The following is a 26,532-nucleotide window of genomic DNA, read 5'->3' on the forward strand; positions in this document are numbered from 1 at the left end:
AAGGCTTCGAAGACCCCCGGCAGAGACCGAAGCCAGCAGGTTTGGGGGGTGGGGGAGGCAGCAGTGAAGACACAGCAGGGAGTAGAGAGGAGTGGCAGGCTGGGGACCACCGCTGAGGTTCCAGAAAAGAAGGCACTCGGCCTGGCTGCCTGCTGCCCGGGTGCTGGAGGAGGGCCACCGCGACACGACACGGGGAAGCCAGGAGGTGGCTCTGACTCAGGCAGGCACTTGGTCTCTACTGCCTGCGTTTGCAGGGTCCAGGGGTGGGCACCAAGGAGTCCTTTCCAGTCTCCCCTCCTCCTGCTCTATACCCTTTCTCCCACCACCCACTCTCTTCACTCTCCAGCCCAAATGACTTCGATTACGTCCCCAGACACTGGCCCACACTGCCCCTACCTCTTGACTTAGCTGGCGAACCCCTGGACATCCTTCAAAACCCAGTTTGGATGACGCCTCTGCCAAGAAGACTTCCTGTCGCCCCAGGGGCAGAAAAAGTCCCTTCCTCATCTTCTCCGGCTCTTATGGGTTGGCTCACACAGGATTACGAAACAGCTGGGAGCATCTTCCTACAAGATGGGACACCCCCCAGAGGCAGAAACCGGACCATCTGCTTCACTTCTGAGGGGGCCAGGCGGGAAAGGGACATTTTTTCTTTGCATAAAAGCCACTACCAAGCTGTGTGCCAAGGCATACTTCTCCCTAGAGGGGGCATCTTTTTTCTAACGTGCACAGAGGCTTGAAGCAGACCGGGAGTGGCCCCAGGGGTGAACTAGTCAGGTCGGTTGGGATGATGGAGTTGGCGTGATGGCTCTGCCCCTACTTGGTGTGTGAGCTTGGACAGGCCGCTTCACCCCTCCGGACCTGTAATCTGGAGCTGCCCCCTACCGAAGTGGCTCTGAGGAGTAGATGGGACAACAAAATGAGACAAAGCCCGTGAAGCCTGTAGGACATCCGGAGGAGAGGCAGCTGGCCTCAGAAATCGGCCGTGATCACTGCTGCCCCCCCGGGGGGAGGCAAGAGAGTCAGGGAGGGGGGCAGGCCAGAGGCCACCAGATGGACCGAGAGGAAAGGGCCAGTGCTCCGAAGTCAGGAGGACCCAGGTTTGAATCTGCCCCTGCAGATCCCTGAGTGGGGCACCTGCCAAGTGCCTCTCCTGGATCATAACCCCTGCCTGACTGGGCTCCCATAGGGATGGCGACGTGAGGGACAGCACACAGTAGGTGCTCATGAAATGTCTGCTCCCTTCTGCCCAAGTTGGCGCTTGAGAAGCAAGGTCAGGACGGGATTCTGGCTGAGGCCCAGGAAGACCCAAGCATCTCCCAGGCCTCCTGGGTATGGCAAGGGCCCAGGGATGACGTAGGGCCCACCGGCTCCCCAACGGTGCCTGTTGTGCCCCCACTCTGGCCCCAAGTTTTGAACCAAAGCTTATCTGACTGTCGCCTCCATCCCAATCCGAGCAGCGGCCGGCCCTAGACTACACAAACCCAAAGGTTCTGCTTTGGCCCCAGGATGTAAATAGGAAAAGGTAACTGGAAACTAATTGCAAAATTTATTCCAGGGCTGCAGGGGCTGGGGAGATTCTTAAGGGCACTTCTCATTTTGGGGCTGTGGGTCTCTGGCCTTGGAAGGGGCACACATTTCAGTGGCAGGGGCAAGGACGGAGACAGGGCGGTGGAAGGGAAGGGGGCATGGATGCCCAGTCACCACCAACTGGGCAGGCTCAGCACAAGCTGCAATGGCAACATGAAAGCAGGAAAGACAGTGGGTGCCCAGCCCGGGGACAGAGGACAGCCAAGGCCTCCCCCTAGCGCCTGGCCCCGGAGAGTGTCCTTCAGGACACAGGGCAGGAGGCCAGGGAGCTGAGACCCAGCTTGAAGGTTTGCAGCAAGGGACCCAATGGGACAGGGCCAGTGAGGAAGGGGCTTATTAGTAATGTCCCCCATCTGGAGACCCATACACCCTCTTCAAGTTCACCCATATTCCCACACACAGAGACTCTGAGCCCCGACAGGACACCTGCTGTTCATCGAAGGAGGGGCAAACAACAACTCTTCTCTGGATTGAAACAATGGTCCAGCACCCCCCAGGGGTACTTGGCATGCGGGTGTTTGGAGAGAAACCGTGGGCAGTACTTGGTGTTAATCCCCAAATCCCAGCTTCAATCCTCAAATCCGTCCCCTACGCCCCCACATACACACCTTTCAAAGAGTATCTAGATTACTAGATTAAAAAACAAATAAAACCCCCCAACCCACAAACCTCTTGAATACAGCCATTGCAGATACATACCAGCCTGGGCTGGCCAACTGTGGGTGGGGCTAGAATGTTCTAGCTCCCTGGTGGGAGAGGGATAGAAACTTCTCCAGTGGGAGAGGGCTAGAGAGCTGATTGTAGTGAAATTCTTTTCAGATAGCATGTCAGAGTTCTCCCCTGCACAAGTCAGATGGGGTCGAAGGGCTAGGGAGGAGGGCTTGGTCCAAACCCACCCCATAGTGTCCTCTAGGCCCCCACAGTGCCCGACCAACTTCACAAACTCAGTGACCCCTAGTTTACAAAACAGAGGGCTTCCCTCCTGGTCTCTGGGAGGTGGTTCTGGAGACCCTCTCTTCTCCCCCACTTGATGTCTGCTCAACGTCTCTCTGCTTCTGTTTCCCGGAGAGGGGAAAGGGACAATTCTGACCCAAGGGACATGGAGGCCCACCAGGGAATCCCACAACTCCTCCCTGGACCTGTGCTTCCAGACTCCAGGACAGACAGCTGGGAGCAAGGGGAGGGGGAGGGGTGGTTAGCAGCCGCCCTCTTGGGGCCCTCTGAGCGGCAGGCAGGTGACAGTGGGGCCACCCTACCTCAGCCAGGCCCCGTCCCCCCTCACCCACCTTCCCAAACACGGGGCTTCAGAGAGCGCAGGGGCAGGGGCTTACAGGGTGGGGCTCCCGGGTTGGCAGAATAAACGCAACCATCCGGAGGCCCTTGGGGGTGGCTGCGACCCCCAGCCCGGCCCCGGCCCCGCCCCCGCCCAGGCTCAAGTCTGCTTGGCTTGCAGCATCTCGATGAGCAGGTTGTTGCGGGGCATCTCGTTGCCCAGATGCTTGTGGTACAGGTACTCCTTGGCCTGCACGCTCAGCGCCCGCACCTCCACCAGGCACAGCAGAAGCTGCTGGAACTTGTCCCCACAGTGCGGGTAGTGGCACAGGGTGTAATCCAGCAGGGCGGCATTGGCCTTCTCCTGAGCGTCCTTCACCAGGCTGGGGTTATTCAGGAACTTCACATCTGCAAAAGAAGGAGCTCTGTCACCATCCCCAGCCCATCGCATCAGCGGCGGTCACCGGCGACACCAACACCAACATCCCCTAGAAGCACCAAAGACGGGGGAGCTGCCACCGTCAACGACATGCCCGGGCCTCCCATCGCCACCATGCCACCATCGTCGTGGCTGAGGAATGCGGCCACCAGGATCGGTCACCGATATTGACAGCCCCGTGTCCCTCTCAAATGTGGCCACTGCCACCACCATCGGCCAAACCATAGCCATTCCTGTCACCGTCACCAGCAGCAGTCACCAACACCGACCTCTCTACAGTCATCCCAAACATGGCCACTGCCACCATCACTCATCCAACCACGATCATCTGTCACCATCATTATTGCCACTGTCACCATCCCACTGGTCATGATGAACAGCTCCATCATCTCCAAAACCACCCAACCTCACCAGCTATCTCCCTGGGCATGTGATTCAACTTCTCGGTTTCCTGCAAAATGGTGACAACAGTACCTACTTCACAAGACTGTTGGGAGAATTCAGGGACTTGGTCGGTGGAAAGTGCTTGGAGAACAGTGTCTGGCACATAAGGCCAAGATGTCACCATTATTACCCCTGCTCTCCCCCCACCATGATCAATACCATCCCCAGCCCCAGGGTCAACACCATCCTGGGGCACCTGGGTGGCTCAGTCGGTTAAACGCCTGACTCTTGATATCCACTCAGGTCTTCATCTCCGGGTCATGAGTTCAAGCCCATGTTGGGCTCCACGCTGGGCGTGGAACCTACTTTAAAAAAACAAACAAAACAAAAAAACTGTCCCGTTGCCATCATCCCCACGATAGTCACCATCAGCACCATCAGCAGACAGGCACACTGACGGCAAAGGTCCCATCTCGCAGCTGCCAGGCACATGCACTGGTGGCCCTAGTCCAGAGAGGACAGGCGCTCCTTCGGTCTACCCTGTGACCAATGAAGGGCCTGCGGTACTGCAAGGAGATTCTCTCATGGGGCCATGGAGGTGACCCCAGGGAGTCCCATGCAGGAGACACAGGCAATGGAGCAGACCTAACACAGAGCGAAGGGACTGATCTTAAAAAGCACAGAGCTAAGTGGTAAAAACCGAAAAGGAAGACCCAGAATGAGATCTACAAGGCAAAGCCGTCTCCATAATAAAAAATGCTTGTGCAGAAGCGTGCACATTATGTAAGAACAGGGACAAACGAGGAATCCAAGTTAAATGTGAAGGTGTGGCCGCCGTGGGAGGGACGAGGGCAGTCAGCCCTGCGTGGACTGGTGGTCACTTGTGCCAGGGACAGAGGAATGTGACCAATGCCTCCTGCACGGCCAGTGGAGGTCCAGTGAAGACACAAAAAATAAAGTGTCTTCGGAGAGACGCTGATTGGGGTTCAAATCCCAGTCCCACCAGTTAGGAGCTGTGGCCTTGTGCCCTGTGCCCTCCTGGCCTGCAAGGCCTTCTTCCTCTGTGAACGGGGCATGCCCACCTTGCAGGGCTAAGAGCTTGGGTGCTGGGGCCTCCACAGGCGCCTGGGCCCCCAGGGCCCCCCAGAGGGTCAATTTGTCACTCAAATTGCCACTGCTTGGCAGGTGTCTCTGAGCTCCTGGGCAGCGCCCCCAGCTGGTGCCCTGCCTGTCAGCTGAGGTTCAGCAGGAATCCACAGAATTGGTCCCCCACCCCCAAATCCAGCCCGGCCTGGCCTGCGACACGGCATCCAGTGGTTCAGAAAGCGGTCATCCGTCCACTTCTCCTCTGCCCCCATCCCCACCAGCCCTGTGGCTGCGGGGGAGTCTGGAGCCCAGCATGCGCGGCTCTTGGCCCTTCTAATCCTTCTTAACCCCCACCGCGTCAGGAGGGCTTGATGCTCCTGGCAACCCTGATCCCCAGCCGCCCCCGGTGCGCCTGCTGAGGCCTGTGTTGTCCAAAGTTGGATTTAGGGAAACCCGAGCTGGGCCCAAGGCGTATGGCAGGATCTGGCCCCAGTCCTCCACCCCCACCCCTGGCCCCCTCACCTCCCTTCAGTAAGTGAGCCAGGGTCATTTTCTTCCTCGCCTCCCTAGGATCACCATGAGCCCATAAGGCACCTTTGTGCCAATTAGAAAGAAGTTCCTCCTTGTCCACAGACACAGTATGGCAAGGGGTATACAAGCTGGATGTCAGCCCCTATTCATCCCTGGCCTAGGTGCCCTTGTGCAGTGAACAACCTGTTCAACTGTACATTGCAGCCCTGCTCCTTAGCCTGGACTACTCCAGACACACTCAAAGGTCATGGGAAGGCCCCACCCTCTCCGAAGCCAGTCTCCTAGGCACAAGAGGTGTTTACTGACCCCATCCCTGTCCCAACCTCTCATCCCATAGGGTCCTGTCTACCTTCACCTCCCACCCCCACCTCTCCCCACTGCCCTCTGCCCCCCACCCCCAGCCCAGACTGGGCAATTCTTCTGACAGTGCCTTCTGACAATGCACACTAGGACGCTGGGGGTCCAGAGAAGGGTAGGGACCAGCTCAAGGCCACACAGCAGTAGGGGGGCCCAGAGGAAACAGCTAGGGGTGGAGGAGGAGGGGCTAGGATGCTGCAGTAGAGGCAGGAGCGGGAGGGGGCTGGGAGGACCAGAACCTCGGCTTTACCAGGATTTACTGTTCTCCACAGCACCGCAGCGCCGTACCGGGGACAATGGGGTGGGGTGCAGGGGGTGGGTGCAAACAAGGACAGCGCTCGGGGACAGCCCCTACTCTTAGCAGTTCTCTGGATCTCTCAGCTGTCTGCAGACTGGAGACCCCCACCGCCCCCATGCGGTGGGCTACCAGGCTGGGGGAAGGAAGCAGTCACCAGTTAAGCCCCAATGACTACAGTATAAGTGCACCCAGTTTCCCAGGCGCCCCTCCCGCCCCGGGCACCATGCACTAGCTCAGTTAATCCCCACAGACAGCCAGGCAGGCAGGAAAGGGCATCCCCCAGGTGCAGGGACAGTGGGGCGTGCCTGGGACTCCCAGTAGATGCCAGAGTCTGGATGCAAACCCAGGTCTCCTGGCTCCAAAGCCCCGTGGGTAAGCCCAGGCAGGGTCAAGCTTGGACATTGATTCCTGAGAGCAGAACAGGAAAACTTGACGTTTCATCCAATCCAGGTGCCCTGTCCAAGGGCCCCCACCCCTGGGGTCCTAGGTTTCCAAGGCTACTCTGGACTCCAAACTCCTCTTCCTCCTCACCCTGGAGAGACCACCATCAAGTCATAGCCCCCTCTCCCACTTCCCTGTGTCCCCTGCTAAAGGACTGTCGTGAGGATTCTGTGGGATAACAGGGGTGACTGAGCCAACATCCCACTGGACACCATGCCTTCCTTCCATTGGACACGGGAGCAGGAGTCACAGACCTGGAGGTGCCCCCTTAATACGTCAGGGGTTCAAATCCCAGCTCTATCACCAACTGGGTGACCTTGGACAAGGCCCTTCCCCTGAGCTGTTTCCCCGTCATCTGCAAAATGGGGGCACACGAATCTGCCTCACAGGATGCCCAGCTCTGGGCCCCGGGACACCGCAGGTGGGAGATGGGCACGGGGGAGAAAAGCCCCGGAGTGTCCCCCAGACTGCTGAGCTCCAGCAATCCTGGAGGTGGGAGGCGGGAGGGGGTTGGGAGATGGCACCCCCACCTCGGAGAGCAGCCTGCTAGCGCTCTGCGGAGCTGGGGGCCCCCAGGTTCTCAGAAAAGCCCCCTTTTCACGGTTTAATTGAATATTTGAATAATCCTTTCATTCCAGCGAGGCATAAAGAATGTTGTCCCAATAGCGGTGACTCAGGCAGGCGCCCCCGCGCACAATGGCCCCTCGAGTGGGGCTGCTATTCAGGCGGCCTTTTGTTGGCGCGGAGCAGTGGGTAAATTGCAAACGCTTAAGGGAATGCTGCAGCGGCCGCCTCAATGGGAGTCAGGAAATCGAATGTTAGGTCAATCCATTAAGCTTCGATTAAGTCCTCTGCGGAACAATGCCAGCCGGGCCCATCTTCATAAACACCACGATTGCCAGGAGAGAGGCACTAATTTTAATTAAACCTCCTTACCTGCCTCCAGGCCTGTGGGGAGACGGCTATTTAGACGCCAAATGGCACCCTTCTGCGGAGGCAGGCGGGAAGGAGGCACTGAGGGGGCCTGCAGGCGAGGGGGGGGCAGTCGTCATAGGGGATGGGGCTGCCTGGTCCAGGGAGGCACTGGCCCCAGGGTGATGCCCAGCATGCCAGCTGGAGGTCTAAGGGCAAGTGGCCATCCCTCTCTGGGCTCCAGGTCCCTTGGAGACCTATTCCTGGGGCCTAGGTGTGGGGAACATGGGACAGCCTCCCCCCACCTTCCAGACTCTGGGCAGATCTTCTCCCTCATCTTGCCCAAACTTGTTCACTTCACTCCAGCCCTCGGTCTAGCCTCTTGCAGGGCTCTGGGCTGCCCCCCACCATCCTTCTCCCATGCTGCAGCTGGAAGGACCTTGCTAAAATGCAAATGCGATCATGTTACTCCAGCTGAAAAGCCTTCCCAAGGGAAGGGTCAAGGTCCTTGGCCTGGCATTCGAAGCCTTGCACAGCTCAGTCCCTGCCTGCCTCCCCAGCCTCCACTCCACCCCCTCCCTGCCCCACGACCACACCAGACTTCCAGGATTCCCCATCCCTCTGCCCAACCCTTTGCTGCCACTTGCTTTGTTTCACCTAGAACACTCCTACTCATACTGCAAGGCCCAGCTCAGAGGCCCCTCTTCCAAGAAGCCTTCCAAGGTATCTTAGGTGTGGGTGGTTTCTTCTCTTTGGGCCAAACCTGATCACACTGGCCTGCTCAGTCTCCTCCTGGAACGCGGAGCCTGTCAGCCAGCAGCCTCTCTACCTCACCTGGCCTCCACGAGTTAGTTTCTGACCTGCTGGGCTGGGCGCTCCCTCACCCACCTCAGCCAGACCCGCATCCCTGTGATAAGGCACGGTGCCAGAGCATGCGCGATAAAGACGGAGACTGACTTGATCATTCATTCACTTCATTCATTTCTTTGCTCGTTTGCTCACTGGTGGGTGATAGGAGGAAAACAACACCCATGCACATTCCAAGGGGCCAGGCCATGCACTGAGCACTTTGGGGGAATTCCCTCACGAAAGCCTCACAGCAAATTAAGGATTATTACGATGGTCATCTTACAGATGGGAAAATAGAGGCTCAGAGAGGGGAGTGACTTGCTCAAGGGCACACAGCCAGAGAGAGAGTCCAGATTTAGAATCCAGGTGGCCCGTCCCTAATCCCCATTTTTAACCACTGTTCCGCCCTGCCTCACGTGTGTGAGAACACACACACACACACACACACATATGCATACACTCTCGCTCCTGCATCCGGCCCTTCCAGCCTATGCCAGACAAGCACTGGAGATAGTCCCTGTCTCCCAGCCACCCCCTCTGGCAAACAGGAGGAAGACTAGCAAGAAGGAGGGGCAGGCACTCGAGCTTCAGAACAGGCCACTCACCCGGACCAGGGGAAGAGGGCTGGGCTCAGCTCTGCTATCCTTACACCCCAGACAGGGAGGAGGCCTGGATTGATCTTGGTGGAGGCCACAGCTGGGCTGGGCCTGGCAGTCCCCAGCATCCAGGGCTTTGTTGGAAGAGGAACAGGGGCTGCAGGGGTGTGTCTCAGGCCCTGAGGGGTCTAGAAAGCCAAAACATGGCACCTGCTCTACAGGGAGGCCTGGCCAAGAAGGCTGGTGGCTGGCAGCCCACCTTCCACCCACCCCTCCTCTGGACCTCCCTGCAGGCCTCCTGATGGGTGTCAGGTCAAGAAACACCCCAACCACTGGACCCCACACTCTATGTGCGTTCTAAATCCTTCCTGTCTCCAAAGCTCCCATCACTCCCCAATTACATACAGATTCTTTCTACAACGTGACATGTAAGAAGCCGCCAGCCTGTGAAAGTTCATAGTCTGCACATGCGTGAAAACAAAGGTATAAATGCAAAGGCACAAACATGCACATAATTCCTGGAGTCTCCACCCCCCCAACCACATGCCACCATGCCTTTGGCCTGAACCAGTGCCCAGAGCCTGGCAGCTCGCAGAGACAAGCCCGGCAGGCGGCTGCCGCTGGAGGAAACAAGGAGGGAGCATCCCCCAGCTGAAGCCAGCCTGGCCAGGGCCCCTGAGGCCCCTCCATGGGCTCCAGGCCACAGCTCCTAATGGGCTGCCCAAGATTCTGTCCCTAGCCCGCACCATGGTTCTCCCCTACCAAGCCCTGTAGCCTTGAATAGAAACCCTCCAGCTACCAGCCTCCTGTGCTGGAGTCAGGAGACCATGGCCATAGCCCGATGACTGGGCTTCCCATGGTCAACACTTCATTAATTACCCCCCCACCCTGCCCCGCTCTCCCCACTCTTAGGCAGGCGCTCCCTTGCCAGACTGGGGCTGTGATGCAATCGACCACAAAGATGAAATCTGCATTCTGCCCCCTCCCCAAGCAATGAGGCATCCATGCCCCTCTGTTCTGAACTTCCGTCCCATCTACACCCCTGATAAAAGATTTATCCCTCCAACAAACTCCTACTCATCTTCCAAGGATGATGACATGCTTCGATGTCCTTCTTCTAGGAAGCCTTCTAGGCAGAGCCCTTGTTCCCCATTCTGGGTCCCCATCTCTCTGTCCCCGCCCCAGCAGCACTAGCTGGAGGCCTCGACTGGGCTGGGAGCCAGCCACCTGACAGCGAGGACATGTCCATGTTCACGGCATTGCTGGACCCAGGGAAGGCACAGGTGGCTTGCCAGGTGAGGGAGGACAGGAGGCCAGCCTGAGGAGAGCCCCAAGGAGGGCGGAGGCTGGAGCAGCACAGGCTGGGCCAGTCAGGAGGGCGATGAGAAGGAGACCCCTGACTCAGGGAGTGGGGCTGGTGGGCGGGGCTCACCTTCTGCCACTTCCCTGCCTTACTTTCCTCCCTAGCTCTGCTCCCAGTCTTCCAGCCTATACATGTGACTAATCATTTCACTCATTGCTGTAGCTTGCTAGTTATATTATGCTTATTGTCTCTCCCCCAAGAGAAGGTGGGCTCTGTGACAATACGGATTGGGGATCTTTTTCGTTCACCCTGTGTCCCCAGTGCCTTGCAGAGTGCAGATGTTCTGAAAAGGTTTGAAGAATGAATACCTGAGTGAATGAATGAGTGGGGAGCCCAGAGTCAGAAGCTGGGCCCCCCCTAGAGCAGGAAATGGGGAAAACAGGGACCCCAGGATGGGAGCCAGGGAACAGAACCTCATGAAATCACACAAGCGTTTTTCTGGAGGTGACCTGGGCCCTTTTCTAGGGCTTCTGGCCAGGAATTTGCAGAATTCTCAGAAGTCCTTGTCCCCCAAAGGGCAAAACTTTGACACTGTCTTGGTCCTCTGTACTTCCAAACAGAGAAACTGAGGCCCAGAGAGGAAACAACCTCCATTTTAAGAGCCAGGCCTGGGCCAGGTCCCTTCATCCCTTCCTCTCCTCACTGCAGGAGGGGTCCCTGCCCCACCGACGTCCCCCTGGGGCAGAGCCTCCCGGAGCTGGGCCCACCACCTACCTCGCCCCCTTGCCGCCCCTGGCCGGGCCAGGCGCACTCACCGAGGCTGAAGAGGATGAGGAATTTGAGGCAGACGAACTCCTGGCGGTCGAGCTGCAGCGCGTGCAGCTGCAGGACCAGCTCCTGTGCCCGCAGGACCAGGCCATGCAGCAGGGAGCCTGCCTGGGCGGCCACCGTGCTCAACTCCACCTGCGCGGGCAGACGCCAGGGTCAGGCCACGCCTGGCAAGGGGCGCGGGGGGCAGTAGCGGGCCCGGGTGCGAGGCTCTGCGTAGGGACGGGGGGGCGGGGGGGCCCGGGAGGAGGCTGGGGGGGTCGGGTGTGCCCATCCTTGGAGCTGAGCCAGGTGGGGGCTGCCTCTCCTCGGGTCCCCAGAAACCCTCCGATCCCCGCAGCCAGTGCCCCGCGCTCCCAGGGCTCCTCACGCTGCCGGGCCCAGCGCTGAGCACCCCGCGGCCTCAGAGCCAACCCCAGGCAGGCGGGTGTGGGGGGAGAGCTGAAGGGCCCTTCTCACACAAAGAGCTGCAGCCAGGCCCCGTGGTACGAGCGGCTTTTGTGTTTTGTGTGGCATCGGCAGCAAATACCACGTCGTGCTGGGTGTGGGGCAGGGTCGGGTCTAGTAGGCATGGATCCATGTGGACACGGCCACGTGACTGCCAGGGCCCCACACGCCCACACGTGGCCACTCGGACTGGGGATGTGGTCACACCTCAGCTCCCATTCACACACACTCACGGACACCCTCACAGGGCGCTGCACCTGTTTCATGATGTGAACACACACACACACACACACACACACACGCCCTTTTATGGTCATGCACCCACGTATGCGTTCCCACACATGGTGACAGGTAGGTCTCAACAACCACATGCTTACGTGTGTGGAGATATGGCCTCAGAGACTTCGGCCTGCATGTTGACATAGGCCAACACAAACATACAAACACGTTCATACCTCACACTCCACCATCTGCATTCACAGATGGCCTCCAAGTCCCACCCTTGGGACCAGCACTCCCTGGCCCTGGATGCCCCGAGACACCCAGGGCAAGAACGGAGCAGGAGGACCAAGGGCCTGGGTTGGAGATAGGGGATGGGGAGCAGGGCCTCAGCCTCCAACCCCCACCCCCAGAGTGCCTATCAACGGCTCTTACTTCTGTCTCCCCCTCGGGTGTGGTGTTCCCTCCACCAGCCTAGACCCTGGCATCAGCCTCTATTCTTTCTCTCCCTCCCTCCCTCCCTCCCTCCATTTCTCCCACACCTCCTCCTACCAATTGGGGATCTTCCTCCTTGAACTGCCCCCTCCCAGGTCTCCAGCATTCCACAATGGCCTCGACTTCTTCACCCCCCATCTCGTCCCCTCCGTGTGTTTCCTCAGATACAACCTGGATGAGCCCTTCTTCACTTAAAACTCTCCTGTTGCTCCCTGCTTGATCTCAGAAGTTCCCCGCTCCTATCCTAGGGCCTCTAATTCCCTGCGGAGGTCCCAAATTTCTTTGCCCATTTCATTCATTCAGGATTTAGGGCCTGCCCCCAGCCTTACCGCTCACCTCACAGGGCTCCTGGCCCCCAAACCCCATACTAGCACCCACACACCAACAGCCTCTGGCAGCTCAGCGTTCTAAACATTCCCCTGTGCACCTTTGTCCATGCTGTGCCCTCTGCTGTGGTGGGGGTGGGACTGCCCCCCCCTTTACCACCTGACCAGCCCCTATTTGTTCTTTCAAGACCCAGGGCCACCATCACCTCCTCCAAGAGCCCTCCAAGATCCCTGAGCTGCTTCCTAGGGGCTGGCACCTGTCAAGGCCAGGGCCAGGGCTGGTCAGAAGGAGGTGGAGCAAGAACCTAGGGGAAGGGCTGACATTGGGGTGCCCATGGCCAGCCCTGGAGAGGCCTAGGAACTGTTCTGGGCTCAGAATTCTGGAAGCACACTTCAGGGCCTGGCATCGGGTGCGCTAGGGTCTGGTCACCTCCTGCCCGGTGACGAGCAGGATGCTGCCCTCCTTGCCGTGTTGGATCTGGCGGTAGATGTGGTCAAACACCAGCAGCTCACTCCAGCAGTTCTGCAGCAGCGTCATCTGGTCGGCCACCTGGAGGGAAGAGGCACGTGTGGGGCTGGGGTCCAGCCAGGTGCAGCTGGGACCTTCCTCTCAGCCCTCCCCTCCCAGCTCACGATTCAGAGGCTCACTTGGATCTGTGACCTGAGCAAGCTGCTTCCCCTCTCCGTCCCCTTTGTGCCTATCTGCTTACTTCATCAAAGTGTAGCAGGGATCGCGCGCGCGCGCGCGCACACACACACGCAAAGGGCCAGCAGAGGTGCTCAGAACTCCAACAGGCCCCAGCTCTGCTCCTACAAGGTGCATGACCTTCAGCAAGTTCTACAGCCTTCTGAGCCTTGATTCTCTCATCTGTCAAGTAGGCAAAGTGGGGCACCCAGGGCAAGGACAGGAACTGCCCCGTGGGGGTATCCTTCTGCCCCGGATGGTCACGACATTCTAGCACGGCAGGCATGGACACTCGTGCCCGTGGTGAGTGGGACTGGGGACCGTGGGGTGCCAGAGCCAGCAGGGCCCTCAGAGATCCTCTGGCTGAAATCTCTATTGTTTAGATGAAAATCTGCCACCCAAAGGACAGGGACTCTCCTGCGATCACAAAGAGGTGGGGGCACCTGGGCGGCTCAGTCATTAAGCGTCTGCCTTCGGCTCAGGGCGTGATCCCAGCATTCTGGGATCGAGCCCCACTTCAGGTTCCTCCGCTATGAGCCTGCTTCTTCCTCTCCCACTCCCCCTGCTTGTGTTCCCTCTCTCGCTGGCTGTCTCTCTGTCAAATAAATAAATAAAATCTTAAAAAAAAAAACAAAAACAAAACAAAGGTAGAGCCGGGCCAGAGCCACGGCTGGCTTTCTCAGTCCACAAGCCTCTACAGTGACAGATACTAGGCTCTCTTGGGAGTTCAGAACTGCCCGGGGCACTGCAGGTCAGCTGAGGGAGACACCATGCGGACGCCAGTCCCTCCCAGCCCCGGAGGTTCATTCGCCAACACCATCCGCACAGCAAGTACTTCCCGGACACCTTCCCGGGCCTTGCCCCATGATATATGCAAACTATGACAGCTACTGGTCACTGTGCTGCAGCTCCATGATCCCAGGAGGCTGGAACCATTGTTATCCCCAGTCTATGGAGAGAAGACACCCCAAGAAGTCAAGTAACTTGCCCCAGGTCACCCTGCTCCATCTGGTTGCAGATCCACGCTCTATACTGTCAGGGATGGAAGAGTACCCGGCCACCCAGGGGTTCATGGCACCCTCGCTATGTCCCCCATGAAGCTCTCCCCAATCCCTCCTCCTTCCACGGTGCCCTCACCATCCTCTGGATGTGGCACCTGCCACATCTGTTGGCACCAATTCATGCTTCTGTCTCCCCCAATACCTGTGGGGTCTAGGAAGGCAGGGCTGGTGTCCAGCTCATCTCTGGGCTCCCGGAGGAGGGGTGAATGAGCAACCAATGAACAGATATGTGCTCCCAAGACAGACACAGAGAGCACAGAGGATGTACCCCCAACTCACGGGCCAGAGAGATCCAGGCAGCCCCCCGCCTCAGGGGAGCTGGCAATGCCCAATGACTAGCTCTCTCTTCTTGCGGGTAGAAGCGTCCTCCTCCCCTCTGTTCCCGCTCCCCTGGGGTCAGCCTGGGGCCCATCCTCGGGCCGAGGGAGGGATTGAACAAGTGTACAGAGAGCGAGTGAGCAGCTGGACACACAGGCTTCCTTCAGGCCTGGCCTGCCCACTCTTTCCACGGCCCACATGGCTGGGAACAAGAGGGAGGGCCTGTCTCTGTCCTGCTCTGGGTCACCAGCCCCTGTCTTCCCTTGCTCACCTCATCTCTGTGTCGAGAACCTGTACACCTCTCCCTTTCTCTCCTGGCAGAAGGTGCTTCTAGAGCCCCGCTACTGTCAAAGCAAAAAACCCAGCTGGGGCCCATAGCTCAGCCGCAGCCAGCCCTGGATTGGAAGGACCAGGAGAGATTAAGGCCCAGGCAAGGCTGAATCACAGGGACCTCTCTCCTACCGCTCCTCAGGAAGTGGCCAATCCCAAAGAACCACAGGCAGGCGGCCTCCCCACCAGTTTCCGAGGAGGGAGGCAAGGCTTGGGAGCACCTGTGATCGGGCCCACTCTCAGCACGCCCACCTCAGCCTCCTCACCCCTGTCCTATCAACATTCTGCCCATGTTACAGATGAGGAGACAGAGGCTTGTCTAAGGTAACCAGAGGTCCCTGAAGGGGCCGGGTTGCTGGAGGTCCCCAGGAAGTCCCGAGGCCTGAGTAGAAGGTGCCTGCCGGGAGTCAGTGGCCTACCCGGGGCGACCCAGGTGGAGGCAGAGAGGGAGGGAGGGTGAATGTGTGGGGCTGGGCTCTGCCCACCCCCCATCGGGGCCCTTGGGCCTGGCTCGAAGGAACGGGGGGGGGGGGGGGGGGGGAGGGGGGGGGGAAGGAGAATTAGGAGATAAGCAGGCTGAGCTTCGTGCAGAAAGCAAGAGGGGTCACAGTGACCCGGCGGGCCAAGCCCTGGGAGCAGACTCTGTACCCAGACCTCAGACCCCAGGAGTGGGGGCTGCCCTGCCCACGAGGCTGATAGGGGCAGCAGGGCAGAGCGATGCAATATTGGCGAAGCCCTGGTGCCCTGTTGCCCTCTGTTTGAGTCCCCACTCAGCCACATATCCTCCTCTGCCCTGATTTTCTGTTCTGAGAAATTGGAAAAATAAATCCTCCCTCTTTTGGTTGAAGAAGACATATGAGCACAGGGGTGTCCGTTGTGAAGGGCTCTGCACACCCATGGTGGGCTTCCTGCAGATGCTGCCCCAGCTGAGGTTCCCATCCACCCCCAGCCAAACGGACTTTTCACTTGCTCTTCCTCTAGATGGACAGATGGACACATAAAGACACCAAACTCCAAAACGCTGCCCACACAGATGAGTGTGCACGCGTGCATGCACACACACACACACACACACACACACACACACACACACACCTCTTTTTATTTCAAAGAAAACCAGAAGGCCCTAGCTGCCAGACCCTCTCCACAGGAAAGCAGGTGGCTAAGAGGCTCACTTAACCAAAGAGGGTGGTTTTCACCTTCCTTAGCTTTCTCCCTAAGCAAAGATTCCTCCTCTGCCCTCAGACCTCCCTGGCACCCAGGGAACAAGGACATTTGCCGTCCTGGCCCTGGGGTCCCTCGCCAGCCTGGCCTGTCTGCTCAGCCTACCAGCCGCCCACCCCTCCTGCCCATTTGCCATAAATCTTCCCGGAGCCTTGACACTTTGCAGCCTGCCCTGGAGAAGGGGTATTTATGGGTGCCGAGCTGACCTCCCTCCCAGCAGGGCCCCCTCCGGAGCCCCCTGGGGTCTGATCCGTCTGGCAGCCGAAGGCCAGCGGGCTCTGTAATTCTCCAGTGGCTGACATGCCACGGGCCGGCCGTGGCGCTCTCCCAGCCGAGTGGTCGGCAGGCCACCGTTTGTCAGCCTGGGACTGACAGAGTTACTGCTGTTTAAATGAAACAATATATCTGAGCAGTTCAATCTGTTGCCAATCGGGGGCCTCCGAGCTGTGTGTTGAGGGTGAAGTGATATCAAGATGGGTCATTGGGCACTCTCGGCCCTCACCTCCCCCTCACTGATTCCTATCAGGCGTCCTCCCAGCCTGCCCTTCCTGGGAACTGTCCAGAGAGGCTGACTGCCTGGGCCGACACGCTGCCCTCCGCCAAGCAGAGCAGCAGGGACAGGTGTTTCTGCCAGCTTGCTGCTGCAGAGTTGCTTTCCAAGCCCAGGGCAAGGTGGCCACACATCTTCTCCCGGAACGCTAGTGTCCGGAGGAGCATGGGTACAGCCTATGCTTCCCCACTCCTCCCGGCCAGGCCAGAGTACCTCCTGCAAGTACGGATTACGGGGGGCAGCAGCAGAAGGGACAGGAAGGAAGGGAGCAACCACTGCAGGCTACCAAACGCTCCTGTGTGCTGGGCCCTGTGCAGAACACTTGACCCGTCCTGGCTCGCTAAATCCTTGCAACAACCCATGAAGTAGGTGTTGTTTCAACTCTCCTTATTTTATAGATAAGGAAACTGTGGCCCGGAAGAGTAGTGACTTGCCCACAGTCACGCCCCTGGTAAGTGGCAGGGCTGACAGAGCTGGAACTAGGACACAGGCTTCTCTGATCCTGGTCTTTGTTCTTAACTTCTCTGCCACCGTCAGCTCAACACCCCACGATTGTGTGAGATGAAAAACAGAGACAGAGGGACATCTAAGCCGGGAGAGAGAATGGAGGAGGAAAAGCCCAAGAAGGCATCCAAGATCGCTGCATCCCCGGCAGCTTCAGCAAAGACCCCAGGTCCTCCCCTGGGCCATGAGATGTCATCAGCACCATAGGGGGCTATATGGCCTCTAGGAAGAGCTCAGGCTCTGTGGTAAGATCCCTCCCTGCCCCAGGATGTGGGGCCCCCCTGCCAGCCCTAGCTCCTGGTCTAAGCTCTGCTTCTGACCCTGCCAACCTCTCTGGACACAGACACCTTTTCCCATTTCTAGGCCTTTCCCTATGCCATTCCCCCTTCCTGGAATGTCCTTAACCTTCTCAGACAGCTTTCTGGAAAGGCAGAGATCAAAGAAACCCCTGATATCCTTAGATAGAGTCATTCGCACGGCTGCTAGGCCCCACTGGCTCCCTTCCATTGCTCCCAGAGCGCTGGGCAGCCTGTGTTGGCATCATCTGTGTACCTGTCTGTCTCCTCCAATAGCCTGCTCTGCCCAGCCCAAGTGCCCCACTTTCAGAGCTAGAGAGCTCCCCACTTCTGTCTCCTAAGATGTATTCTGCCTGGAGGTGGGGGGGGGCTGTGAATGGTCACCCAAGAGGGAGAACAGGGTCACTCAGCACTACTCCCACTTTTCTACTTCCCCACCTCTGGCTTTGCAAACAGACACCAGCCAGGGCTCACCGGACCAGTAGGAAAGAATCCCACATGGCTGATGAGGAAGCCCTCTAAGGGCTGGGCTGGTACTTATCTGCAAGACTCCTTTACAGAGGATGGTGACCATGGTTCATACTCCTGGATTCGATGCAGAGATTCTGGGAAGGGGAAGCAGGAAGGTTTGGACCACAGAGAAGCCAGAAGCAGGAAAAAACACTCAGCAAAGCTGGGACAAAAGCCCTTCCCATCCTGCGTGAAAAACCCCAAGAGACTAGGAAGGCGGCCAGAGGAAGTGCCCTGCCCCTGGATCCAGGGTTCTGGAAAGCCAGGAATGCTCTGCTCCTCCTCCCCTCTGCACAGGGGGCTCATGGGAAGTCTGGAGGGGAAGCTGGCAACCAACCCAAGGGTCCTAGGATCCTCATCCCCAACCAGGGCCTCCAGCCGGGAGTGAAAGGCAGATGGGATTGTTCAAGGCCCTGCCTCTCGTCCCATCCATGAGGTTGGCCTAGAGAAGGGGCAAGAGTGAGAAGTCCCACCCTGCGACAGATACAGGGCACATCCACAGACCCTCCATTGTCGAAGCAGGAATCATCACCACCAATTCTTGACTCCCAGGGTTACCCAGGCCCCCAGCCCCATGATGCCTCACAGGCTCACAGCACCCACCTCCTATCTTATCCCTCCCTATGCCCAGCCTAGGCAGGCAGTGCCCCCGGCCCATCTGGCCACATGCCCCTGGAGGAAGCCCAGGCGTCAGCACTGACAATGCTGCTCAAGGCTGCAGGGGCCCCAGTAGGGAGGGCAGCGGGCCCTGCTGTTTACATCCAGCCCCGGAACAGCCAGGGAGGCTGGCCGGGGAAAGCCAAACACCGATCGGCCTGGACTAGAGACGGTCTGTGCCCAGGCCAACGAGGAGGGCTGGGCCTTGCCTGGGCTCGAGAGGCCTCAGAGGTTGGCAGAGCACCCTGTTCACAGGGAGCCCGGGCACCAGAGCGGCAGCTCCCAGGCCTTGGGCCTTCAATCCGCCAGGCAGGAGGACTGGGAAGTTCTTCCCTATCTGACCTCAGTTTCTCCTGCTGCTTTCTTGCTTGCTTTAACTGCAGGTACTTCAATCCAGGGGAAGGGAAGCCTTGCAAAAAAGGAAGACTGGCTCCTTTGGGAAGGTCAGTGACAGGCCCCAGAGTCCCCCCACTTAACCCCCACGGCACACACAGACACACGAGACCAACCATCATGCACAAGAGATCCGGGGACAGCAGGACCTTCCACCTTAGCAGGGAAGGAGACCGTCCACAAGCACTCCAAACTCTAAGATACTAAGACCCCATCTCTGAAATTTGAGGCTGGCAGGGATTGGTGGCCTCTCCAAATGGGAGGACAGGATCGGTTGTGTCCTCTGCTCGACACGGGGCTGGGGCAGCCAGAGACAGCTTCCAACAGACTCAGCTAGTCCTTTGTGGGGGGATGCTCAGGGTCTCAGAGGAAGAGATATAAATGCCTACAGAGACCCTGACCAGATAAGAAAGGAACAGAGAACTGAAGGGCTGGAGAAACAGAGATGCAGGGAGACAGCACACCAGGGAGAGAAGGACCAGAAAGAGACAGAGGCAGAATCTGTGACAAACAGAGACTCAAGAAACAGAGAAGAAAAGAGAGCAGGAGGGGTAAAGGAGAGGGGGCAAGGGGACAAGGAAGGCTGTGATGGACCAGAAATGCTCCTCAGTGTCTCCAAAGAGGCCTCCCTGTGCCCAGATACTGCCTGAGGCCAGTGGGCAGGACAGCTCCATCCAGGGGTTAACTGGGACTGAGGCTTGGGAGCAAGAGGACATCCCAGACCCAGCGGCCAGCCAGGCGGGAGGAGGGACTCACCTCCAGCTCCTTGAAGACCATGCACCTGCGTGCCCAGTCCACGATGGAGATGAAGGTCTGGTCAGCCATCCTGCACAGGAGGCTGAAGGGTGCGGGCTGGTCAGGGCGGCCTTTGGCTGGCTCCTGCAGGCAGCCCACAATGCGCGCCCGCACCTGGTCTTCGTCCGGCTCCAGCTGCAGCAGCTGCAGGATGAGCTCGGGCACACCAGGCCCTCCGGAGAAGGGCTCTGGGTAGCCATAGGGTGGCCCAGGCTGCGGGGGACTGGCATAGGGCTCTGGGTACTCGGACTTGATGGCACGGCCAGGGAAGGTGGGATAGAGGTAGCCGGCCAGGGGCCCGTGGGCACTGGGCACGGCCATGGGCAGTGCTGGAGCCCCAAAGTCCCCCAGTGGCCCAGCAGGTGGACCAGAGGCCAGGCCCTTGGGCTCAGGCGCATGCAGGCCAGGGGGCAGCATGTAGTCCGGCGGCGGAGGGGGTGGGGGCGGCACCCCCATTGGGGGGCCTGTCTCCAGCTTGAAACCGTTGGCTCGAATCTGTGCCTTCTTCTGCTGCTTCAGGGCACGGTCTCGTTTGTACATGGGCCCAAACTTGTTCCGGCCACCCCGCATTCGGTCAGCACGCACAGCTGCGGGCAGGAGCAGAGCGTCAGCCTCAGCCTCTCCAAGCCACCTGCCATAATGCCACACTCACGGATCTTTCCCGAACTGTCACTTCCCCCGCTCAGTACCTTTTCATGGCTCCGTCTGCCCACAGATGAAGTCAATCTCCTTAGCCCAGCATTCAAGGCCCCGTTTACCCTCCCAGATCACCCCTTACAAGACCCCATGTTCTTTCCACTCCACCTTATCTCTCCACTCCTCTGCTTGGCACATCTCCTTCTTCCTCCACCTTGCCTTTGCTACTCTTTCTGCCTCAAACCCTTTCCTTTTCTCATGCCTGCCAAACACCCAGCCCTAGGGTCACCACCCGCAGAAGTATTCCTGGATTGATCTAGGCAGAATCCGCTGTCCTTGCCCCAGATGTCCTGCCTCTTGTCCACTCTCATCCTGCTGAGTGGTATCATGCCATGTGACCCAGGCTGAGAGTTTCTGGGGACTCAGCAATGGGTTCAGGTGCCTAGTACAAGGCTGAACAGGGAGATGGTGGCAGGAAGTAGGCCCTCGCCGGCCTTACTCACAGCATCCAGTCCAGTCCCCTGTGTCCAGCTGCTTCTTGACTGATTGCCCAACTCTGTCGAACCCCTACTGCAAAATGACTCTGGCTTGCCCCATTGCCTTCAAATACGAAGCTGAGCTTAGGGCTGGCCAGGGTTCCGTGCTGGGAGAAGGGACCTCCCCAGCTGACCAGATGTCCCTCTGCCTGGCCAAGAATGTATCACCAGCCGGAGCCAACAGGTGCGCCTCTGCAGCTGCAGTGTGGCCCCAGCCCCTGCTCAGACAGGACCCCACCCTGAGCTCCAGGAGAAGGGAGAGAGCAGGAGGGAGAGGCTGGTGCCCAGGAGCGGAGGGGTCTTGGAGGTCCATTCGGCCAGTGTTTCTGCCTCAGGGGTCAAGAACCCCGCTCTGCTCCCTCCAGTTCACCGGAGTGTTGCTGCTACTGGCAACAGTGAGCTCCCCTGGCCCCAAGGACCAGAGCTGGGGATATGGGGACATCCCCCTCTCATCTAGGAGTCCTTCCTCTAGGTGGCAGGACTTGTGCTGAGCTGCTCCCAGAGCCACTAGGGGCCTTCTACATTGTTTAAAAGCTTTAGCCAACAGCTGCCTGCTCGGCGCACAGCCCGGCTGGGGCCAGCGGGGTGGAAGCCTACGACTGTCCACCCTCAGAAAGTTTGAGGCTTTCCTGATGAAATGTTTGTCCTCCCCTCTGGACTGAGAGGTGGGAGGATGGGGGTGGGAAGCCAGGGTTGGGCCTGGGTCCTCTGGAACCAATTGTACTCCCTTCCCTCACCCTCTCAAGGGCCCTCCCAAGAACACGGTGGAAGGACTTTCACCCACTAAGTGACCGACCTGGTGAACTTTTGGATGGACAGACAGATGGGTGGGCTGGATGAATGAAGGTTGTGATGATGGACAGATAATAACATAAATAATGATAATGATGATGATGATGATAATAATAATAGCAGTTACTGTGTGCTAGCGTTTCATGAAATTCCCTCACACTGACTGGAGGAGGAAGACACTACCGTTAGGTCCACTCTTCAGATGGGGAATCTGCAGCTCAGAGAGGTTAAGGAAGTTGCCCAGGGTCAACCAGCCTGTACGTGGTGGCACTGAGACTTGAACTCTGTCTGGTAACGGTACTAAAAGCTCCAGGGGATGTTGGGCGTCAGTGGGGGTGTCGCAGGTCGCCTTGCAGAGGGAGGAGGTCTGCGGGGCCCTGCCGGGTGCTGCACACCCTCTCAGAGGCTGGAGAGAGGTTCCTCTCGCCGGTGTTCACTTTCAGATACCTCTGGACCCAAGCCCGCTGAGCCTGCACGCGTCCCCGCACCACACAGAGCCACCCCTCCCCCGCAGAGGGCCGGCCGACAGGACAGGTGAGGGGCAAACGGAGGGCTCCAGAAACTTCAAGCAGGCCACGGGTACCCTCCTCTCACCCCTTCTACCACCTGCACCCCCTACCCGCGTTGCCAGAGGTCAGCGGTCGGAGGCCGCAGCGCGGCGCGCCCACCTTCCAGGCGCATCCCCACCGTCAGGCACTTCTGGAAGCGGCAGAAGGGACAGCGCTTGCGCTGCGTCTTGTCGATCTTGCAGCTCTGGCTCTCGGTGCACGTGTAGTGCTTGTTGTTCTGCACCGTGCGCTTGAAGAAGCCCTAGGGAAGAGCGGAGTCAGCGCGGGAGGCGGCGAGGCCCCGTGTCCCTCTCCCCGGCCCGCCCGACAGGGCTTGTCCCCGCGTCGCGGCCGCTCGCCCGCCCTCCGCGCGTCTACAGCCCGGCCGGTCCGCCGGCCCGCCGCCCGCCGCCCGCTCACCTTGCAGCTTTCGCATGTGAGCAGCCCGTAGTGGTAGCCGGACACCTTGTCCCCACACACGGGGCACAGCTCATCCAGGTCCTCGTCGTACGAATAGTCCATGCCCGCGGCGTCCGCCTGCGGAGGGAGGAGAGGGTCACCGCGGGCGGGACGCGACTGGCAGACCTGGGGCCGGCGGGGTGGGCGCCCCCACGGCGGGGACCCCCATCACCGCGCCCGGGCTCGGCCGCCCACTGGAGCGCCCCGAGCAGCCCGCACGGGGATCCTGCCGGTGCGCTCCGCTCCTCGGCCTTTACCGACCCTGTCCCGCCGCTCGTGCCCCGCGCGCCCCCTGCCCCTCCCGGGGGCTCCTCCGGCCTGGTCTGCGTCTCGCCCGATCCGGCACCCTCTGTTCGGTGCGCTGCGCTCCGGATTCGTTCGCGTGAGAACAAAACCCCGATTCTGAGAAAACGAGATGGGCTCTGCCGCGGGGGAGACCCGGGCGACCCCGGCCAGAGTGGGACCTTGAGTGTTCTGGGGATCGACCAGGGACGAAGGAGACAGAGACAGAGTCTGGGAGAGACAGAGAGATGGACAGAGAGAGAGCGAGAGCTACCGCCCGACGCTGCCCAACGGAGTGAGTGCCCTGGGGCGCCAGAGACAACGAAAATCCGAGACTGACAGAGACACACTGATTCCGGGCAGAGAAAACCCGGGGCAGACGAGACAGACAGCGAGACAGGGAGATGGAGAACGAAGGAGAGATCAGAGACACCGAGAGACAGAGGCCCAAGAGAAAACCTGAGAAAAGCAGACGCAGAGCCAGAGACACAGCGGTAGACGAGAGACAGCCCGAGACACGGAGAGCCGAGAGCAACCGGGGAGAGAAGAAGCCCGAGAGGGGGGACAGAGACACTGAGGGAAAACCTGGAGAGACGGAGGCGCCCAGCGCGGGGCCGGGGCCCGGAGGACGCGCGGAGAGCGGCCGGACCCGGGAGCCCGAGCTCCGAGGCGGGGCCCCGCAGGGTCGGACCCCGCCAGGGGCTCGCGCCGAGACAGGCGGAGAACGACGGCGCCCGGGACCGAGAGCCCGAAAGCGCCGAGCCGCCGGGGCCCCCGGGCTGGGAGAGACAAAGCCCGCGGCAGCGACGGCAACGGGAGGCGCAGCCCGTGCCACCAAGACCGAGACGTCGGGCGGAGGGAGGGCGCAGCGGAGACGCCGGGTGTGCAGTCGCAGGCCGGGCGCGAGGCGCAGAGACCTCGGGCGGAGACCCCGCGGGCTCCGGGGGGCCGAGCCCGAGGCGGGGGAGCGACCTCGGGCGGAGAGTCGAAGTCCCCAGGAGGGAAGCGGGGGGCGCGGGGCCTCGGAGCGCTCCCCCCCAGCCTCCCCACCCCCCCGCCGCCTCCAGGGCCGCACCAAGGCGCACCTGGGACCCGGGCCCCTCCGCCGCCAATGCGCGCTGCGCGAACCCGCCTGGCAGGGGCCAGGGTCCGGGCCCTCTATATCAGCGCGTGCGGTATCCGGGGGCGGAGGCCCGGCCCGCGCCCTCCCCCTCCATCTACCCTGGCTAGCGCCTTTACCCCTACCCTCCTGGCCCCCCATTCCCAGCCCGGGCGCCTCGGAATCTGGGCAGGTGCTGGGCGCCTGGGAGCCTCGAGTCACCCAGGAGGTGAGCCCCTGTTTGCTAATCCAGCTTAGTCGTGGCAAGGGCCACACTGGGGGCGCTGGTGGTTTTGCAGCGTGGAAGTGGGTAAGGGCGAACGTGCGGGTCCATGGTCAAGGCACCGGTTCAAGGCTACAAACCAGGTTCGCGTCCTGGCCCTGCCATATTTCCTCACTGGGGACAAGCAAATCTGCACACACACACACACACACACACACACACGTCCTCAGTTTGCTTATCTGCGAAGTGGTAATGATGACTGGACTTCCTTAAGAGTGGGCATGCGGATGAACCGAAGAGGTGTGGACAAAACGCATGCCTTAGCACTGCGGAAGCCATCAGCAGTACCCATCTGGGAGATCTGTGGCAAACCCTTTCTCCACCATAGGCCTCAGGTTGCTCGGCCGGAAATGGGACTCCTCCGAGGTCTGGCGAGGACCTGAAGCCACCGAGGGCGGGGGAGCTAGGAGAACAGAGGGTCCCCTTCCTCCTTCCCGTTGTGAGCCCTTACCGGGAGCTGGGGGAGGGGGAAGGGAACGGCCGGCATCCCCGGGACAAAGCGGTCTCGAGCTGGGCTAGGCTAAGCAATTGCTCTGGGTTGGGAAAGGCTACCCGGTCACTCTCATTTTTCAGATGAAAAAATTGAGACCAGAGAAAGGGCCTGCTCTCGTCTTGCCCCGCCCCCTCCGCGGAGAAGAGTATTGAGACCAGCAAGGCCAAAAAGCCGCGATCTTCAAGCCGGGAAAAACCACAGTTAGGCACTCGCAGCGACGTGACCGATCTGAAGGCTCTGGCCCTTGGCCTCGGCCGACTTCGTCTGGGCCCCCGACCAGAGCCTCCCCCGACCCGAGCCTCCCCCGCCACCCGGCTTGGGCTGGAGTTGGCACCTTGGTCCTGCAAGCCAAGGCTGGAGACCCCGCGCAGACCATTCCGCCTATCTTTCACCACGAGGAAGAGAGGGCAGAATAGGCAGCTGACTTGCTGTGCAAGCCCGGCCAGGTCACTTCGCTTCTCTGAGCCTCAGTTTCTCCGCATGGAAAATGGAAAAGTTCGGCCCTACGCAAGGAGTTCTGCAGTTTCCGTGAGATGCCACGGTCGAATCTTGGTGAGAAGGGAGAGAGAGCCGAGCCTGAGTTTAGCTGCAGACTCCCGGCATCGGACCCCTGAGAAACACTAGCGTTGGCAGGAGCTGGAGGTGGGGACTAGCGCCGGTGAATAGCTCTCCATGGGGCCCGGGGGGGCCTCCGAAAGTAGAAAACTGGACCCGCACCACCTCCGTAGGGAATTGAGGGGGAGGGCTGGGGTCTCCTTGACATCGCTGAGGAAGACTCAGGCAATGTAAGCACAAGTCCGGATTGGGGACCCAGGTGGTCTAGGGGGCTGGGCCCAGAGCCAGTTCTCCCCCTCTCCCTTCACCTCTACCCCCTTTTTCTCCAGAGGCTACACTATCCCAGGTTCAGAGCTCTGAAGCTGACCCAGGCTCCATTGCCCCCACCCTCACCCACGTACCCAGGAAAGCAAGCATTGATCTGGACCAGCCACGGAATTAGGACTGACAGAAGGAAGTTGGAGACAGAGACACAAATCCATACAAATCCATGGAGACAACACAGACACGCAGGCCGGGAGACCCAGAGATCCAAAGACAGGCCCAGGGACCGTGGACACATTCACGGACTGCTAGGCTTGGGCCGACACAGTCCTGTGAACACTAGGCCACCAGTAGACACCGGGACACCGCAGACCCCCATGGGGCCTGTCCCCACAGGCCTAGCTCCTCTCATCAGCTGCCCAGGGAAGAAGAGGGGGTAGCATGATGGGAGGGCAGGTCTGGGGCAGTCTCTGGCCCCTTCCCTGCCCAGAGCAGCGGGCACCAGTCACTCAGCCGAGGAGGCAGTGGCCGGCCCAGGCCGCAGGGAGGCACTGAGGAGGGAGGCTGGCCATTAGAGGCCTGGGCCCAGGCCCTCACTTACGGAGCGGAAGGAGAGCTCTCACGCCGGGTGAGGGTGCACAGTGGGCACCAGGGGTCCGAGGGAAGGCTCCGGCAGCCCAGGTGGGGCAGTGGTGACCGTGGGCACACAGGAACTCCTTCACGCCACGGCGGGCGGCAGGCGGACAGTAGGCTGGCCCTGTCTGTCCGTCCTCCTCCTCCCCGCCCTGGGGGGGGGCACCGGAGGCCCAATTGGTCTCTGCCCCCACGTGACTCTGCAGGCCTCTCTCCTTCTTTGTTGGTGTTTCTCTTCATTTAGGTCTATTTTTTT

The 26,532-nt window shown here is 59.8% G+C and overlaps 1 protein-coding gene across 5 annotated transcripts; it reads right to left on the reverse strand.

Moving 5' to 3' along the window:
- Positions 1 to 26,506, reverse strand: NR5A1 (nuclear receptor subfamily 5 group A member 1). 5 transcript variants are annotated; one of them, XM_034664504.1, is made up of 7 exons: positions 24,025 to 24,047; positions 22,629 to 22,745; positions 22,329 to 22,470; positions 19,658 to 20,283; positions 12,804 to 12,923; positions 10,874 to 11,021; positions 27 to 3,270 (listed from the first exon to the last, which is right to left on the reverse strand). In XM_034664504.1, the coding sequence occupies exons 2-7, from the start codon at positions 22,728 to 22,730 to the stop codon at positions 3,023 to 3,025; spliced, it is 1,386 nt and encodes a 461-aa protein (XP_034520395.1). In that variant the 5' UTR covers positions 22,731 to 22,745; positions 24,025 to 24,047; the 3' UTR covers positions 27 to 3,022. The 5 variants fall into 5 exon arrangements, with proteins under 5 accessions (XP_034520397.1, XP_034520395.1, XP_034520396.1 ...); XM_034664505.1 differs by lacking the exon at positions 24,025 to 24,047 and adding an exon at positions 22,929 to 23,466; XM_002920001.4 differs by lacking the exon at positions 24,025 to 24,047 and adding an exon at positions 26,245 to 26,506 and having other exon boundaries at positions 30 to 3,270.
- Positions 26,507 to 26,532: the final 26 nt, after the last annotated feature.

The sequence above is a fragment of the Ailuropoda melanoleuca genome, chromosome 7, assembly GCF_002007445.2.
Source record: "Ailuropoda melanoleuca isolate Jingjing chromosome 7, ASM200744v2, whole genome shotgun sequence".
NCBI lineage: Eukaryota > Metazoa > Chordata > Mammalia > Carnivora > Ursidae > Ailuropoda > Ailuropoda melanoleuca.